Source organism: Mustela erminea, chromosome 10 (assembly GCF_009829155.1).
Source record: "Mustela erminea isolate mMusErm1 chromosome 10, mMusErm1.Pri, whole genome shotgun sequence".
Classification (NCBI taxonomy): Eukaryota; Metazoa; Chordata; class Mammalia; order Carnivora; family Mustelidae; genus Mustela; species Mustela erminea.
In genome coordinates, this window is record NC_045623.1 from 86,727,356 (window position 1) to 86,746,533 (window position 19,178).

Consider the following 19,178-nt stretch of genomic DNA (forward strand, 5'->3'; position numbering starts at 1 on the left):
AGTTGGGGGCAAGTACTGTGGCCTTTTGAGTCTAGCCATGTTCAGGTCACTAATCATATGTCGTTGCCCTTGAGCATATTGGTCTTTACTTATTAAATTAAAATGTATGAAAAATAGTTAACAATTCTCTTGTGATGGAATATGCTTTTTCTTTTTCTGGATTATGTGTTTTTCATGTTTTGAAAAAAAGAAAGGGACTGGGAGGGGAGAAAACCGGGGTTATTGGCTCTGTACCCTGATGATTAAAGGTAAGTGAATATTTAATGTCAGTCACTTGATTATTGTTACTGTCTTTGTCAGTATCTGAAAGTAAACATAGAAAAGCCTTTCAGTCGTGTTTAATGTGTATGTGAAATTCAAGATCCTAACTTGAAATTTTTCCCTTCTGTATTATGAACTATAGGTACGTTCTATGGATGAACTGAATCATGATTTTCAAGCACTTGCTCTGGAGGGAAGAGCGATGGGAGAGGTAAGTGAACTGGTGTGTCAGAGAAGTGGGACTGTTTTTAAGGGAAGTTTGGAACTGTCTTTCATCAAATGTGTCTGAATCTAGTCTCCAGAAGTATGTGCTTGCTTTTCCTTGTTGCCATCCTCATGATAGGAGTGGGATATTGCAGAATTTTGCCAAAATGATCTCATTATAGGAAGAATGTTAACCTTACCCTAATGTCTTCAAAACAAAACACGAGCACAAATTATTGATGATTATATTAACCAGTTAGTTGTAAATTGAGGCTTTAAAATTATCAAATAATTTTATATGCATCAGATGTCCTTACTTTTGCCTCATTATCCAGTTGCTAGGTTTTTTTTTTAACAGTAGAAGGGAGTCTTAGATTGGAACATGTTAATAACCTGTTTTTAGAGTAGTGCCATTTTCTGAGGAGGTTGTTTAGGGCTCCATTATGAAGAGGAAGTTGCTAGATTTCTGGTGAAATAATTCCAGAAGGTAGAGGCCTCTGTCAGTCCCCCTTTACCTACATAGATGTACAGAACAAGAATTTTGGTTTGTTTATAATGTTTAAAATTTGCAAGAACAAAATTTACTGTTACCCAAATGTGGATAGGGAAGACTGCCAAAATTCTAAAAGAAATGGATGTATAAAGTGCAGCTGACTTCTGGTGATTTCTAGTTGTTGACAATAAGAATGTATTGGTCTTAAGGTAAACATACAGTTTGAATTAATAGAGGTGTGATAGGTTCTCAAGCTGGGGGCATGTGCTTGTGGTTCTCTTGTTCTGGAGATTAACTGTAGGTTTTTATTCTTTTGTTTTATTTTTTACATATCTAATGTTTAATAGCTCCCACATCTATTTTAATGTTTTAAAGGAGGGAAAATACCTGTATTCTGGATTCTCTTTTATACCAATTGTTAAATACATTTGTTCTTTGATTTAGCAAATATTCTTTGATCCAGGCACTGTGCTAGGTTCTGAGGATTCAAAATTAAGATAATTCTTCTCCTGATTTGTAGTAAATATTCATTGACTGCCTTTGTGGTTAAGCGTTAGCTAAACTCTTTTGGTGTTTTGGTTTTGAGATTCGCTTCCTGTGTTACAAGACTTTGTTTCCAACTTTTTTGAATCATCTTGTGGTCAGAGTTCCAGTGTCCTATCGTCTTGGGTTTATGGGTTTGGGGACTGTTCTTGTTTTTCCCCTAGAGCTTAAAGAGAAGATAGGTAGGTAGCTTTATGTCTCCTGTACCTGCCTAATATCATTAAAACAGTGCACAGCAATAAACCTTACATGGTTATTGGGGAAGAGATTTTTCTCAATTAGCTTTTGGAGCAAAATTTGAACAGAAAGTTAATAGATGAATCAGATACTAAGTATAGACGGGAAACCATATTTGTCTTGTGATTTTAACCTGGTCCACTCTACCAAAAATATAATCCCAGATTTTAAAAATTAATTTACAAAATAAAGCTTTTTGCTGTTTTGTACACAATATTTTATAATTTCTAAAGGCTTAAGTCTAATTGAATAGTGAACAGAATTGAATAGAAAGTTGATTTTATTTAAATGGCAACAATAATATTTTTTAAGTCATTTTTTCCTTCTAAATATGCCGTTTCTCCCACAGGGTTTCCAAACCTCACTCTTACTTTTTTAGAAATGTTATTTTTTGGGGATCCATATATAATTCTCAGACCTGGATGTAGGCATATGTAGATAACCAAAGTATATTCCAACAGTAATATGCACTATTACTTTTCCTTCTTCATTCCTCATTATTTATTCACAGCGTAATAATAGCTACCCTTTTGCTGGCCATGTATTCCACAGATGCTAAGGGGTCTGCATCCATTGTCTCATCAGTAACGCTATCAGGATAGATCCAGTATCCAGTTTAAGAAATATGCTGAGATAAATGAATTAATTTGCCCAAGATCACATATGATGGAGCTTGGGATTCTGACCTGGCTTCCTTTCTAAAGCATGTTTCCTTAGAGTAAATGAAGCCAATACTTGTAAAATAATTGAAGGTAAAAATCTCATCTTGGTAAGCTGTATAAAAATTGACATTTTGGGGGAGGTTTTAAAAAGTGCCTAATATGCGTCCTCCCAGAATATAGATAATGAAGTGTTTTTTTTTTTAATTTTTAAAAATTTTAATTTAAATTAAAAGTTTTTTTTTTTTTTATTTATTTGAGAGAGAGAGAGAGAGCACAAGCAGGGGGAGAGGCAGAGGGAGAGGAAGAAGCAAACTCCCCGCTGAGCTGGGATCCCGATGTTGGGCTTGATCCCAGGACCTGGAGATCATGACCTGAGCCAAAGGCAGCTGCTCAACAACTGAGCCACCCAGGTGACTCTGAAGTTTTTTTTTGTTTTGTTTTATTTTGTTTTTTTTACAAAAGCAAACTCTGCCCCCAGTGTGGGGCTGGAACTCATGACCCCCAAGTTCTAAAATCACAAGCTGTACTGACTGAACCAGCCAGGCATCCCTACCTACTTTTAAATTTTTATTTAATTTTTTAAAAGATTTTACTTAATTATTTGAGGGAGAGCGAGAACACGTGGGTGTGCAAGCTAGGGGAGGAGCAGAAGGAGAGGGACAGACTTGAGCCTGACACCAGGCTTACTCTCACGACCCTGAGATCATGACCTGAACTGAAATCAAGAGTCAGATACTTGACTGAGCCACCTAGGGCCCCACTGATGCCCTTGTTTTTTTGAAAGCATAACTAGGTTAGTCACAAAGGAGACAAACTAAGTGCAGAGTGAGGTTTCTGTACTCAGGGAGCTCTGTAGCGGTCAAGGAGGCAGTGAATACAGACGATAGAGAAAGAATGCACAGTGTTTTCTATGTATGGTTCAAATTTAGAGAAGGGAGTGATTAGTATCTGCCAGACTAGTTTGTGATTACTTATTCGAGAGTGTAAGACTTGGGAAACATTTTCTGGTTTAGTTAGGGTCTGCAGAGGTACAGGATGGGAGAATTTTTTTTTTTTTTTTTTTTTTTAAAGATTGATTTATTTACTAGAGAGAGAAGGAGAGCAGGAGCTTTGGGAGGGGCTGAGGGAGAGCATCCTTAAGTGGACTTCCCAGTGAGCACCGAGCCCTTTATAGGGCTCCATCCCAGGACCCTGAGATCATGAGCTGAAACCAAGAGTCAGATGCTTATTAACTGACTGAGCCACCCAGGCTCCCTGAGAACTGCCCCCTACTCCCACCCCCAAGCTTTACAAGGGAGAACAGCAAAAGAGAAATGAATTAATAAGCTTTTATAATATAAAGCACAGCTTCTAATTAGTTTAACTTTATTAAATTTCCTTTCCTTTAAGCAGTGAAGCATCTCTGGGAGAGAGGATATGTATAAATACAGTCTTTACTCACATGGGCGCTAAAATTTGAAGTAAATTGTGTTGACTTTTCAGCCAGGCACAGAGTATTTTTGCTACACTTACTACATGTGTATTGGTGTGGGTGTGTATGCGTGCTTGCGCTTGTGTGAGTCCTCATTATGGTAAACAATACCTAAATCAGCAATGTGTGAATCTTTAGAATTGGAAGAGAATTAGCTCCATTCAGAGTAATTGATCTCAGGTAAAGTTAGTGCTGCTTGGCTCTTGTTATCAAAGCCAGTACTAGCCTCTTGGTGTCCCTTTGTAAAATTTACAGCATTTCCTAGTTGAAATCTTGCTAGGAAGTGGCTACTTTAAAACATCTCCTCAAACCTTACTAGTTGTTTGATGTACAGTTGTTCTTAGCTGAAGGACTCACAGTGCAAGTGGTTTACTTGCCTCTTACCCTTGAAAGTCAACATTAAAAAGGAGATAGTAATATGCCTTAGGAGTAGGGCCAGAAATTGTTTTCCAAATATTTTAGCTGGTCTCCTTGCTGGCCACTTTCATTCAACGTAAGTTGTAGTCCTGAAAATTAAAAGGCACATCTTTGAGCCCCCCCCCTTTAAAATTTACATATGAAAAGACGGGTCTGTTAGTTGGCTATTTAAGAATGTTTCTTTGTACTACTGAGGAAGCTCACTAATCTTGGGTTGCTGGACTTGGTTTCTACATTGGTTTGGTTTAGGATCTTGTAGGACTTATTTGCTCTATCTATGGGAGGGCATTGACTTTCTGTGTCCTAAAAAAGCATGGATTTGCCAAAGGGAGAGCTGTTGGCAGAAAAGCACCTTCTGCATAATTGGTTTTCTAATTTTTAAAACCTTTTTCTGTTTAAGATTCCTTAATGTTTTACATGTAGGAAACTTGACCACTTTCAGGGATGTTAATAAGATAGTAGTGATTATATGGCCCTTCATCTTTGTTTTAGAAACCTGAAGCGATAGAAAAACTTAAAATAGACAAGTTTGTAAACCTGAGGAAGGAGATCTGGCAAGTGCTCTTGTATGTGGAGACATAATGAACCCTATCACGTTTCCTGCAAGTAGAATAAGGTGAGAGATATTTAAAATACAGCTATAGATTTTCATTAGATATCACATAGGCATTCTCTCTGTAAGTGTAAAATAGCAGAATGGCTAGTAGAGGGAGGAATTTGGTAGTGAGCTGGAGAGCTCCTCACTCAAAGAAAAGTGTAACTTGGCAGGATAGAGCTCTCTCTGGACCAGAACTCTGAAGCCACCGTCCAGCTAAGATGTTTGTCTTCTTTGGACTTCTCTTTGTTTTCCATCTGTATGACAAAGATGTTGGACTAGTTTCCCAGGACTCTCTTAAGTCTAGGGTTTTGGAGTTTGTCCTTATTTCTCTATCTTTAAAAAGATAGAAAAGAAGAATAATACTACTTTTTCTAGGATATACCAAAGGGCATCTAAAAGATGTCTTTTTAGAGTGACTCCCCCCGTGTGGTACAAAGGTCCTGTAACTTTTCACTAGGTTTTCTAAGTGACTCATTCACCAGTCTGCAGTTATCTAAGGCACTGAAGTGTTTGTCCCTAAGGGCTCTTGGGTGCTGATTCTGAAATCAGGGCAGGTGGAAACCTGATGTGGATACCAAGTCTGCTAAGTTCTTTTCCACATCTTTCCATCATGGCAAACAGAACAACTCATGGAATTGGAGGCTTTTTGGCTGGCTAAAAGTACTTGTAGGAGTTATAGCCCAAGGACTACCTTATGCTGGCAGCTTCTTACAGCTAGGGTCCCCTAAGAATAACTCAGTTGACACCAAAATGGGTTGAATTTTGAAAAGGAGATCTATATATATGTGCCAGCAAAATCATGCACCCTTTCTTGCAGAAGAGAAGGAAAATTAATACGGTATTTAATGTATTGATGTAAAAACACCTGACCAAACAGTGTAGTGAATCTTTTTTTCCCCAAAATGTACCTTGGAGTATGGACAGGAATGGTAAATCTGCCTAGTTCCTTTTTTTTTTTTTTTTTTAAAGATTTTATTTATTTGACAGGCAGAGATCACAAGTAGGCAGAGAGGCAGGCAGAGAGAGAGGGAAGCAGGCTTCCTGCTGAGCAGAGAGCCCGATGCGGGACTCGATCCCAGGACCCTGAGATCATGACCTGAGCCGAAGGCAGCGGCTTAACCCACTGAGCCACCCAGGCGCCCTCTGCCTAGTTCCTTGAACCTTGTATTAATGCCATTTGGTTGTTGGGCATTTTTGGCATCTTGCTATTGATATGTTTACTTCAGAGAAAACATATCTAGCCAGACCAAGTGATCTGGAGAAAAGAGATCTTAGTTCATAACTTTCCGGTATTAGATTTGTGACTATGTGTGAGAGATGAAGTGACCTTTTAAAGAATATTTTTTTATTCTTTGGGGAAGTTCCTGGGATCCATAATAGTTTTGGGATTGGGGGTTTTGAAGAACTGGAAAGAGGAAAGTGTCTTCTAACCTTGACAATGTGGATGCATCGGACATTTGGAACTTGGTTCTCAGTTCTGTCCTGTCATTCTGAGGCCTGTTTGGAACCGCACTCATTCCAGTATCTACCTTCTATCCTATATTGGGACAACAAGAGAGACCTACCATTGTAGTGCTTGCAGTGCTTGAATGCAGGAAAACATGCTCCTTTGCAGCAGGATGTAGCCTCTCATTGTTAAATTTCTCCCCTTTTATCCTCCTTTGGCTAAAAACTGTTCATTCTTTTCATCTGCATCACTATGCTTTATTTGAGGGTAAGTCAACTAAATGATTACAATAATGCATTAACACTTTTCAGGATACTTTGGCATTGATTTCATTGCCTATGTGAATGTCCCAACAGATTTTGGGGAGATACTTGTAACATGGTTTTTACATGAGGAAAAGGGGTCCTAAGGTCAAGTGACTCCAGCTAAGGTCATGAGTATTAAGATGTGGGTTTGACTCCCAAGTTCTATTTTGTTAGGCTAAGGAATAATAGTAGCTGCAGTATATCGAGCACATATGATTTTGCAGGTAGTATGCTAACCGCTTCATATGCATTACAGTCTTGACAGTGTCCTGCAATGTTATGATGCCCTTTTATAGACCAGGTGAAAATGGATCAGGGAGGTTAACATGATCATGAACCAGCTAGTTGAACTCACATCTTTGTCACTCTTAATCTTGTTTTTTTCTCTTATTTATCTCTGCGTGTCCAGAGTGTACCCATTATTTAAAATCTGACTTCAGTGATCAGCTCCTCTATAAAACCTTTTTTCCTCTAACCAACCAGAAACTGTGGAGAGGAAGTTATTTGTGTCATTCTTATGGCCCTGGTTTATTTTATATGTAGTGATTTGTATAAATGTTTTCTGTTTCCCAGTATGCAAGTTTGTTGAGGGTAGGGGCTTCAGCCAGTAATGTACTTTGTAAACAGTGGCTGCCTAATACATTGTGTTGAACAAATCTTAGACAAATGCTTTTTTTCTAAGCATGGATTTCTCTTTATTGTCTCTTTTACTCCAAAAGTTGATACTGCCCTCCCTTCAAGGGACCATAGTCCAATTCAGTAAATACGTATTGCCTATATTCTTTATTCAGATTACATTTCCATCCCGAGGAATGTGGGGTTGTGGAGGGGAGGATGAGGAACTGACAAAACTGAAAAGCCTCCATTCATTCACCCTTCTCTGAATATTTTTACATTTTCAAACTATGTGATTATTACTTTCCTAAAGACAAGTACAAAAGATGAATAGTTAATCAGCAATGCTGTTACCATCCAAGTTGAAATCGATATAAAACATTTATTATAAAAGATCTTTTGTTTAATATAGTTGTACTAGATCAATGGGACACTTTCTCTGGGCCATCTGCTGGGACATGGAAATACCTTCATTATATATACACAACCAGACATAATAGTGTTTAGAAAAGAGGAATTACTTTTGTTGTTATATTTCCTGTTCAAGTGTGTATTAAATAGTATTGTGTGTAACTCTGTCCTCTTTACTATTATTTTGCTGATGAAGAACCAGAATTAACCAGTTAATCTGTTGTCTCTTGATTGATTAATACAGTCTGTGATTCACATTATGGGAAAGCATGTGGAGGTAGTAGTTTATTTTCTGTGTCAGTCTTCCTGGTATACACAGTAGCCATATCTATGAAATTTTCATCTTGTGGAGTTCATGAAAAAGGGAACTTAACCATGTCTGGTACACTGAGATCTTTGTCTCGTCAATTTAATAATTAAAAATGCCCTGAGGCTGACTGGGTGTGTGGGTGGGTTTAAGTATTTGCTCCCATCTTGAGGCAAAGGACCCTTTCTTCCTCTTTTAGTTAGTTGTGCTGTTTCCTGCTTTGTAGATATGAGGTGGGTAGGTCATGAAGCAAATCTATGTGGTTTCATGGTTTTATGCATGAACTTTACAGGTTTCCTAAGTGATCTGGAGGCTTATCTTTTGCACATTGGACTGTTAGGTACTGCTGCAGGAATCACTTATATAATGATTAAGTTTGGACCTAGTGTAGCATGCATGTGGTTATGTTGTAGGTCAAACCATATAGTTTACACTTGTGAAAACAAACGACCTGATTTATAGGTAACCTATAGGTAGCCAGGGTAACATAGTCCTCTGTACCCTTCCATTGGTTCCTTTATCGTACAGAAAAGCTTAGTTCACCCTGGCATTTGTTCGTTTTCTGAACAGTTTCATAAGACAGCAGAGAAAAGAAGTCTCATTGGCTCTGTTCCAATAATTTGAAGGGGGAAGGTATAAACAATCTTACTTTCAGTGGATTGGTGAAAGGGTGTGCAGCTTGGTTTGGAGATGGCCCTATGGTAATTTGTCACAAAAGAACATGGAGATTGAGATGTTAATGGTGTCTCTGAATTTTTTTTACGTAAGCATGAAAGAGGTCTTGTGTGTGTTTAATTTCCCAAATGAAGTTGTTCACAGTGATTGTGTTCTCTGTGTCGTCAGGAACTACTGTGCTCCTTTGAAGAGAGTGCACTGCGGAGTTCAGCAGTCATCAGTTGAACCGACTGCAATTCTGTCTAACCTGTAGTTGTCCTCACATTTTAGATGTACAAATTCTTGTAACGTCTGCTTGATTGCTCTTTTTGCACCTACTGTTCCCCAGTGACCCACCATGGATCTTCAGGGGATCTTTAAAACTTTACCCATTGAACCTGTGTTCTTAAACTCGGAACACCATGTTTGTATGTACTTGGGTCCTGTTTTCATCTAGACTTTGCAATCAGCTGACACTACAGAATAGATTTCTGGTTAAAAGAATTTCAGTGATAGATTTGTGCATACTTACTGACTTCATTCTTGATCATCATAATGGGCTACGAATCCTCATTTTTGAAATTACATAGTTTTGTTTTTAATTTTTAATTTTTTGTTCATTTATTAGAGGGAGAGCAGAGCATGAAAGAGGAACACGAGTTGTGGGGAGAAGGGCAGTGGGAGAAGGATAAGCAGGCAGGGAGCCTGCAGATTCAGATGCGGGACTCCATCGCAGGCCCCCAGGATCATGACCTGAGCAGAACTCAGGTTTTGCTGACTGAGCTTAACTGACTGGGCCACTCACGCGCTCCAGTTTTTCTTTTTTTTTTTTTTTTTTAATGCTTTGAAAGCTGAGAGAGGCATCTAAGCAGCCTTTTTGTACCTTCCTTGCCCCATTTCCACAGGTTCCTTCTCTGTTTCATACCTAGTTACTGCAGTGACCTTTTTGCTTAGCTTCTCAGAATCCATTTAACTTGCCTTCACCCCATTTTATGGAGGAATATGAGACTAATTTTCTGGACTTAATTTTTATGATGTTACTTCCCGTTGCTGTCTGTTGCATTAAGAACCTAATGCTTTGGTGATCCATGAAGCTTCACTGGTCACTGGACTAATTGCTTTTCTACCTTTCCTTACTGCTTTCCTGTGCCACTGGCTAGACTCCTTTCTTGGTGGGCACCTGGCCCGCTTGCTTTCCTTCCTTCCTTCCTTCCTTTCTTTCTTTCTTTCTTTCTTTCTTTCTTTCTTTCTTTCTTTCTTTCTTTCGTTCTTTCTGTCTGTCTGTCTGTCTTTGCTCTTTGTGGAGTGTCCTTCCCACTGTCTCCTCACTCTGAACTCTCCCCCTCCTATATGGCGGTCCTGACCAGTCCTGTCGCTAGTAGTGTTCCTTTCTTCATCCAAAATAGGTGGTGAAGTTTAACAGTCTGAAGCACACTGTAAGTGTGCTTAAAATGAATGCCTGCGAGCTACATCTCTTTGATTCCTGATAGGTTTTTCTTTTTACTTTTCTATTTGGGCAAAGAGAGTCTTTTACTACTTTTATTTTTAGTAGTAGCTACAATAGGTTGTGCATTTCAGGGCCTGTTCAAGTAGTACTTCACTTTTTGACATCAGTACTTCAGATGCTGAAACTCCTGAAACTTTTCAGGAGCCAGAAGAGCAGTAGTGGTTTTCCAGATGTGAGGTGAGGGTTCTAGAAGGTCAAATTTTACTTCATATTGGCCACGCCTAAGTGATTTGTGTCATTTCATCCTTAGTGGTGGGAGTATTTCTGAGGGACATTAGATGTAACTATTGACTGTGCTAATGAAAAGTGCTTAATAGCTGGCAAATATTTCTCAAAAAATCTGTTAATTTTGTATACTGTATAATTATAATTATGTAAAATAATAAACTTTTCTTCTTGAAAAGTCCATTAAATTTTAACCAAAAGAGATATTTACTTAAGAGACCAGTAATGTGTAAATTGTTTTCAGTAGAGAGCATCTTGACACCTAGATGAACAGCTTAAGCAATAATTACAAGGTGCCATGTTCTGAATTTGCCTGGTAGAAAAATGTGAAAAAATTATACCAAATACTGATTCTTGGACTGTGTGTGTGTGTGGTGTGTGTGTGTGATTTGAATGTAGTGAAGCAGGACATAGTGTTTTAATATTTAAAAATAATCTTTACATGTAAGTATTATTTAATTAAAAAGAATGCAGGGTGCTTCCTCAATTAGAAGATATATAAACAGGAAGTGTGAATTGAGAAGATCCTATTCATTAAACTGAAAAAGAATATGAAAATCAAAGCACCATAACCATATATATATATATATAAAATTTATTTATTTGAGAGAGGTGGGGAGAAAGAGAGAGCATAAGCCAGCATTGGGGGTGGTGGTGCAGAGGGTCAGAGGGAGAGGAAGAAGCAGACTGCTGCTGAGCAGGGGAGCCCAACGCAGGGCTCTATCCTAGGACCCTGAGATCATGCATGACCTGAGCTGAAGGCGGACACTTAACCTGACTGAGTCACCCAGGTGCCCCTATACTTGTTTTTAATTAAAAAAAAAAAACTGAGTTATGATTAAACCATTGAAAACGTTCAACATTCCTTATGTAAGCTACAGTTTTCAGAGTGGATTAGATGTTATTAACTGCTTGCTTCGAAATATTTGCAACGTAAGGTGAGCTCTTCTTAAAATTGCCACTAAGTTTGGTTACTGTGAAGTTAGGTTGAAGTGAAATGTGTCAGTTTAAGAGAAAATGTCTTATTTGTAGTAAATTCCATACCACCAGAATCTCAATTTTTGTTTATTAGAATATCAGTTCTAAATCATAAAAGATATTATATTTTGTAACAAGTCATTCATAATGCTACCACACCAGTAAGAACCTATTTCAGTTTTTATTTTTCTTTACGGTCTTGATCCAGAAGGGAAGGGTGCATAAGAAGTAGTAGTCTTTACACATGCAATTTTGTATTTTACTTTTAAAAGTTAGTGTTTTTTTGTAAACACACGTAGTCCTTGTGGCTGTTGTGGACGAGCTTCCGTTGTGCTTACATAGCGACCTTGGTGAACATTTAGCTTGCTCCCAACATCTTTGCTCTTAGACCTTGAACGTAGAAGGTTTTTTCCCTTTTGAATTGTCTTTTTGTTATTGTTGAGATAGATTCTCAGGAATGAATGTGACCCTTGATAGACTTACTTTCTAAACTCTTTACCAAAGAATTATCCTAACAGTAAAGTAAATGGATGTACCTTTTTTTTTTTTTTTAAAGATTTTATTTATTTATTTGACAGAGAGAGCACAAGTAAGCAGATCGGCAGGTAGAGAGAGAGGGGGAAGCAGGCTCCCCGCTGAGCAGAGAGCCCGATGTAGGGCTCTATCCCCAGGACCCTGACATCCTGACCTGAGCTGAAGGCAGAGGCTTAACCTACTGAGGCACCCAGGCTCCCCTGAATGAACTTTTTAAAAAAAAGTCTTGTAAAATATATTGATGTATATTTGTCTTGTTAAAAGCTTTTTTTCTTATTAAAGCTTTAAATGACTTATGAGTGTAGTTCATAGTATTTATGAAAGCACTTTGTGTCCCGTCTCACTTGATACCCCACCAAACCTTTATGACATGGGGGTTGGGGCTAGGTCAGTCCCTAGGGCATTAAGCTTTTTAGAAGGGATTTCTGAAAATTACACAATTGTCACACATCAGACCTCTGCCTAGAACATGTGACTGTCAGTGGCTGCCAACTATACTTCTTTATTTCAGTCAGTTCTGAGTGGTTCTTTCTTTGAGTTGATGTCAAATTCTTTTAATGCAATAAGAATGTGTGCTAAGAGATTAAAAAATTTGGGCGGGGGCTATGTCTTCCCACCTGGTTAAAATACCAGGTATTTGACTCCTGCATTGTTTACATCCCAGTGATGAAACTAGGCTTGTGTTGGAAGTTTGCGTTGCCAGGTAACATGATCGAACCTGATGGTGCCTCTAGGGCTGTACCATGCATCCCTGCGAACAGTCCTCCTTAAGAAGCCTAATTTCTGCTCTGAGAGACAGCTCTATGCAGCCTCTGTTGAGTATGTCAGCAGTTACCTGGTATTTTATTTCTCTTGAGTGCAGAGTACTTGTTGGAGTGTGCATTTGGTGTTGAGACCTCAGGAAACCTCACTGATACTTTGCTGTGCAAATATTAGTAACCATTGTGGTCAGACAAGTCCAGTCCTTAATAATCATCTTTGTTTCTGCAAAGCTGTAATCATGGCTCTTTTGTTAGGGCTCTTAATTTTATGGGATTTACACTGAAGTGGGTTGGGTGATGCTGTGCTCACATCTGCTAGCTGAGTACTGAGGAGCATTTCATTGACTAGCCATTAGTAGTGTTTTTAAATGATAGTAGCAGCTGATTTTTTTGAGTGGTTGCCCAGAGCTCAGCATTGTACTGCCTTTTTATTTTATTTTATTTTTTTATTTATTTACTTGACAGAGACAGAGAGATCACAAGTAGGCAGAGAGGCAGGCAGAGAGAGAGGAGGAAGCAGGCTCCCTGCCTCACCGAGAGCCTGATGCGGGGCTCGATCCCAGGACCCTGAGATCATGACCTGAGCCGAAGGCAGAGTCTTTAACCCACTGAGCCACCCAGGTGCCCCTGTACTGCTTTTTTACATAGATCTCATTTAATGTTCACAACAGTTCTTTATAGGTGAGAAAACTGAGGCCAAGAGGGGTTAAATTCTGAGTTGGGATTTTAAATCAGGTTGGCTTTTAAAAATGATTTCAGAGTGCTGGCGTGTATTTTACTACCATATTATATATTATTTCTTAAAATAAGAAGCCCTTTATTGTCTATATCTATAAAAGGGCTCTTAGTGGGGGCTAATGTTGGATTGATCGTGCAAGTTTGGCTTCGGGTCTTGTCTCTTTTGTTAGGTGATAAAAGAGAAAAGGTGTTTCCAAACAAAATCTAGAGGTTTTCCAAGTGGCTGACATTGCTTATAAACTAGTGCTTGATTTCTCTCTTGTTCTCCAGAAGCCTCATGAATATGCTTACTGATTTTTTTATTTTCTCTAAGTCGTCGTCTTTTATAAATCTGTAGTTCAAGCTGAGATAAATAGTGTGTGTTTTTTTTTTCCCTAAAGGTTTGAGAACTGACACTATTAGGGGTTTGGGTCAACTAGGAATCCCATTTCATGGGACAAGACAGGGAAGACTACAAGGTCTGTTGTATGGTTGGGTAGGATGGTGGGACTTCCTAAGTCCTGGTTCTCAGTTTGTAGGTCTTAAAAGGGATTTCCATCACTAATTCAGAAGCAGTTAGCTTATGGGATTGACCTACACTAACAAGAACCACAAGAAACTTCTGCATGAAAATCAAAATGCAGTGTACTAATTTATAAGGAGAAATAATAACTCTCAAGTGAACAAGGTAATTGTGTTCAGTGATCAGCATGCTTGGCTAGAGGAGGAATCCAAGTTCTCATAAGAAGTTTGCTTGCTAAGCAGAGTCTGAGCCAGGGAAGTTAGTTGGATGTTTTTCGTGGCTAGTGTAATCAAGCTACTGTCTAGCTTGATGCGTTAATTGCTTTTATAAGGATAGGCTTCTTTGTGCATCATATGCCCTCTCCCTAAATATGCCAACTGGGTCATACTACCTGATTCCCTGGGTCTCTTGCTTTTGTTGGACTCATTCCTAATTTCAGTTATCTTCCTTTGGAATTGTCAAATCTTTTAATCCTCTTATTGCCTAATCTTTCTTTAAAGTAAATTTTGTAAACCTCTGCTGTGATCTGTTCCTTTTTTGTCTTGTCAAAGAACAGTTTTTTTTTTTCCCCAAGTTCTTGATGGGATAAAGGGGAACTGTTTTCTCATGCAATAGTTGGATTTAAATTTGTTGATTGGATTTAGGTGTGGCTTGAGTGAAGGTTTGGGAGCTCCCAGTGTTGATGCCAGTGGGTTGGAGAACAGATATGTTTTAGCCAGTACTATCAAGACGTTAACTCCAGAGGGTTGCTATTGAATTTGAAATAACAACTGGAGTCTCATCATCACTTAGTTTTATTTTATAATTCAGTAGATTATAGCTTCTTTCATTCTGATCAGATTAGAACAGTTAATGTTTTCAGTTGACTTGAATATGTGATTGCTATTAGTTCTCAGTAAGCTTAATATGTGTAAGACAATCTAATTTTGCAGAAGTTTATACGTTTTTTTTTAATACAGAGGGACTATAAGACAAAGTAGGGGAGAACATGACAATAGAAAGCATGTAATTTTTCCAAATTCAAAAGCACTTGGATTTTAGACATTTGAAATGGAACGAGACAGGCTTCTTAAAAACAAACTTGAAAAGAACTGTGTAGACTTATCAATCAAAGCAACCGTGTTTAAATATATTCGTAACTGTATTAGTTCCTGTTGCTACCTAGTAGATCACCTCAGAATTTAGTGGCTTAAAACAACAGAGTTGTTTCCACCTATAGTTTCTGTAGGTCACCCAGTCATGGCTTCGAAAGATCCTCTGTTTCAGGGTCTCCCACACGCTGCACTCAGGATTCCAGCTGGGGCTGCAAGTCATCCCAGAGTGCAACTGGGGAAGGCTCTGCTTCCCAGCTCACTCTTGAGGTTATGTCAGGATTAAGCTCCTCACAGGTTGTTGGACGGAGGGCCTCAGTTCCTAATGAGTTGATGTCCCATGACCTCGCTTGGTTTTTTGCCATGTGAATCTCTCTGCAGGGCAGGTCACAACATAGCAGGGAGCTTCATCAAAGTGAGCAAGCAAGAGGGCAAGAGAGAGTTGAACGCAAGAGGGCGAGAAAAAGAAACAAGACAGTTTTTTGTAAGATGGTCTTGAAAGTGATATGTCATCACTCCTGCCATGTGTTACTCCTGAGAAACGAGTTCACAGTAAAGGGAAGGGGATTACATAAGGGCATGAGGGCCAGAAACAGGAGTCCTTTCTGATGCTGCTTACCACACAAGTGAGAGGTGGGGATGGGGATGTTTTAGAGGAACGTGAGAAATGCTAGGTTCTGTAAAATATCCAGACTCAGAAGAGCTTTGCTACATTTGCTTCTGTCTTTGCCTATGTGCCTGGGGTCGGTATTTAAATTTTCTTCCCTTTCGCAGAACACTCTTGGAAAGGTTCCGCCTTTCTCCTTCCCAGAATTGGCATGCTAGCACCTTCCTTCCATTTCTTTTTCTTTATCTCTTATGCACTTGCCCCTTCAGTCCAAGCTGTTTTCATTGATAATAGTTTCTTGACCACCTCACTACTACTTTGCCAAAGCATGTGGCGTTCTAGTACTTGTCGCTGCTTTCTACCGTCTGTGTAGGATTTATATTTATTCTAATGATTAATAGTGGGAGATAGGGTTGCCTTTCAGTATCTGATTAGGGTCTTGGGGTTTTTGGTGTGTATTCCTTTGAGACTTGTTGCACCGGTTACTACTTTGAAGTAGAATCTTCACTTTTTAGCACCTTTCTACACGTTTGTTGTGCTGTTGTTCTCTTTTGAGAGAATTTGGCTCAGAACCAGTCTTGCTTACATGTTCACCTGCTTTTGCTGGCTTTGCATGTTATGACAGCCTGGCAAACTACAGTGAAAGGTGACAGAATTCTAGAAGTCATTTTTGAAGCCGTGAGTTCAAGGGCTGCTGCTTTCAGTCAGTAAACAGTTTGACAAATTCTAGACAGACTATATTTGCATATGGAGGCTGGTACCTGAGGAAGTTTTTCCTTGAGCTTTCAGGAAGGATTTCCAAATTTGACAGAGATTTCCAAAATTGACAAATTTGGAGAGGGATGAGCGCCATATTGAATATATTTTGATCTCCTGTGCTCTCTTTTCTTTATTTTATGGAGAACATCCATTTTTATATGAAAATTCACCAAGTGAGGTGTCCCTTCTGCCGACATTCTTTCTTGTACACACAGGAGAAGTTTGTCCTATTTATTTACAGTCCCTACACATACAGGAGAAAAACCACAATTTTAGTTGGAAAAGATACAACCAGTAGGGAAATATTTATAATCTTGCGAGAGGGCATTTTTGAGACTAAAAGAAAAGGAAGTTTAAAAACAAGAATTCTTGAATTGTACTTGGGTAATTCACATTAATTTTTCAGTGTCCCTTTTGTGATTTACAGCTTTTTTTCCTTGGTATGATGCCACTGAATACATTTATTGAGAACCTGCTATGTGGTGGGCATCATGCTTGGCACTCATCAACACGATCTCTAATTATCACAAACTGGAAATTATTTCCTTCAACAGTACAGAGAGAATGAGGCTCAGGACAGTTTAGCAGTTTGTCCTAGGACACATCAAAGTTACCTAGGCCTTCACTTCTTGACCCCACTGGTTCCTGACCCCACTGGTTCCTGACCCCACTGGTTCCTGACCCCACTGTTTAGCTCTCTCTCCCTCCCCCTTTCTTCCCTTCCCCCAGCCCTCATCCCTTTAAGTTCACAGACCATTTCTGTCCTTGTTTCCCTCAGAGAATGAATCCAGGAGGCTCACTGGAAAGTGACTGCTTATAACTGCGTATCTTCAAGTAAACCTGTGTTTACTAAATGTCAGACCATAAGTGTCTTTCATCATGATCTTACTGGATTAGAAAGTAACAAATGAGGGGCCAAAAAGTGTGTGGGACACTGCTTTGAGCAGGTTTTAACCCAGGCCTACCAGATAGATTTATAGAGCTAGATTGGAATTATGCTAAGAAACCCATGATCCAGATTTGGAAAGCCAAGATTTGATTTTAGTGAGGGCAGAGTTATTTCTCCCTTATCATTGGGGTATAAATTGGAAAGGTAAATTTTCATTGTCAAGGAGGAGAGCAAATGGCTTTGCTTTCTGGGTTTTGGTTCTATTCCTCTGAGAAATTCAGCTTTCTAGGTGCCGCCTTTTATGCTTAAAAGCAGTTACTAAGTATGATTTCAAAGTTCTGAATTTCTTGTCTTATTGTTAGTAGCTGAAATGAAAACATACGTGGAAGTGATAAGGGGGACATTTTAGTGAGTAAAGCTGATGACCAGAATGAAGAGGGATGGAAGTCTAGTGGAATTTCACTTTGTAACCCTGGTCACTAATGCTTTTGGTCTTGTGCACACTGTATTGGGTTTTACTTGAAGGGTACTTTCCATTTCCTTGGTCATAGCTCGTTTAAAGTTCTCATATTGGTTTAGGGCCAGTGGGGTGTGTACATGTCTATGAAGCATGGAATGTTTTGTGAAGTCACTATAATGGCATCACTAAGTTTTGTTAAAATTAATTGAGGTTAGGAGATTTTATTTCCCTTCCAGGAATGGGGAAATAGCTTGTCTGCCTTTCCAGAATCTTGGAATAGGTTTATGTTGTGGTTGGGAAGTTTTCTGTTTGTTTTCTCTTTCTGGTAATGAGTGTTTTTGGTGAATACAATCTCTGTGTGTGAAGGAGGTGAGTTTTGCCTCTAGCATTCCATAGCTGGGGTCTGAGTTCCTGCCCCAGCTTGAGTGACTTTGTATGGCCAGTTAGTAGACATGAAGGCAGAAGTAGTATTTTAGTAATTGTAGGTACTTTCTGTTTCAAAAGGAGTCTTCTTAGCAAGCATTTAGCTAATGGGTCTCACATAACTCCCTTCCCTTCCCACCCCCCCATTAAAAATCTTGGCATAGGTTAAGTGAATGATTCTAGATATTTAAGCTGAGCCTCTACTGTGGTGGGTTGATCTGTGGTCCCTCCTTGCCTTAGGCCTCTCTGTGACTTTTACCCAATATACAGTCTGTGTAGTCAGAACACCGTGAGTAAAGACCTTCAGGACACATGAGCATCTGCAGTACCCTTGTCTAAAAGAAAGTGTTGACTGCTGTACTTTCATCCTTTATGAATTCTTTAAAAGCGTCTATTATTTTTAATTTGCAGCAGCTCTTGCCAGGTAAAAAGTTTTGGGAAACAGATGAATCCAGCAAAGATGGACCAAAAGGAATATTCCTGGGTGATCAATGGCGAGACAGTGCCTGGGGAACATCAGGTAATCTAGATCTAGCATCTGTACTGTGATTTATGCCTGTCTTAGAGCTCCTTTCCTCAGCAATTGGCAAGTCATGAATTTCACATCAGTGACATAAGCATGTCAAGCAATGTCCTGTCCTGTAGTATAATTGCCATGAAGGAGCTTATATGATGTAATTTATTAAAACATAATTAACACAAAATCAAATCTTCAATATTTTATTGAAGTGTTAGCTGCAGGGGAGTGGTCTTATTTGAAATGACCATAATTTCAGCTATAACTTCTTGTTCTGTACTGCTGTCAGCATACTTGGAATTAGAAAATCCATGCCTGCCATTTGAAGTTCATGTTTCTTTTTCCTCCCCTTGCTCCCCTGTGTACTGTGTATGGGATGATTATTTGTAAATGTGGTTGGGACCAAATCAAGTCACTGGGCACGGATGCTCTTCTGACAGACTACCCCTGAGGAGGGTTGGGGAGAACCTGTAGAGGCACACACTGACAGCAGAAGGAAAGAACAGAGGCTAGGGAGGAAGGAGACCCACACCCAGAAGCCGATGTGCTGTGTTACAGCGCA

The 19,178-nt window shown here is 39.1% G+C and overlaps 1 protein-coding gene across 20 annotated transcripts in view; it reads left to right on the forward strand.

The window, feature by feature from the left end:
• The window catches only part of PUM1 (pumilio RNA binding family member 1), a 139,339-nt gene that overhangs the window by 50,256 nt on the left and 69,905 nt on the right, over positions 1-19,178 (forward strand). For 14 of the 20 annotated variants that reach the window (XM_032303405.1, XM_032303406.1, XM_032303404.1 and 11 more), the window contains 2 exons: positions 404-472; positions 18,511-18,619. In XM_032303405.1, coding sequence (XP_032159296.1) covers positions 404-472; positions 18,511-18,619 — 178 coding nt within the window. The remainder of the gene's footprint in view (positions 1-403; positions 473-18,510; positions 18,620-19,178) is intronic. The other 6 variants (XM_032303411.1, XM_032303409.1, XM_032303410.1 and 3 more) reach the window with 2 other exon arrangements.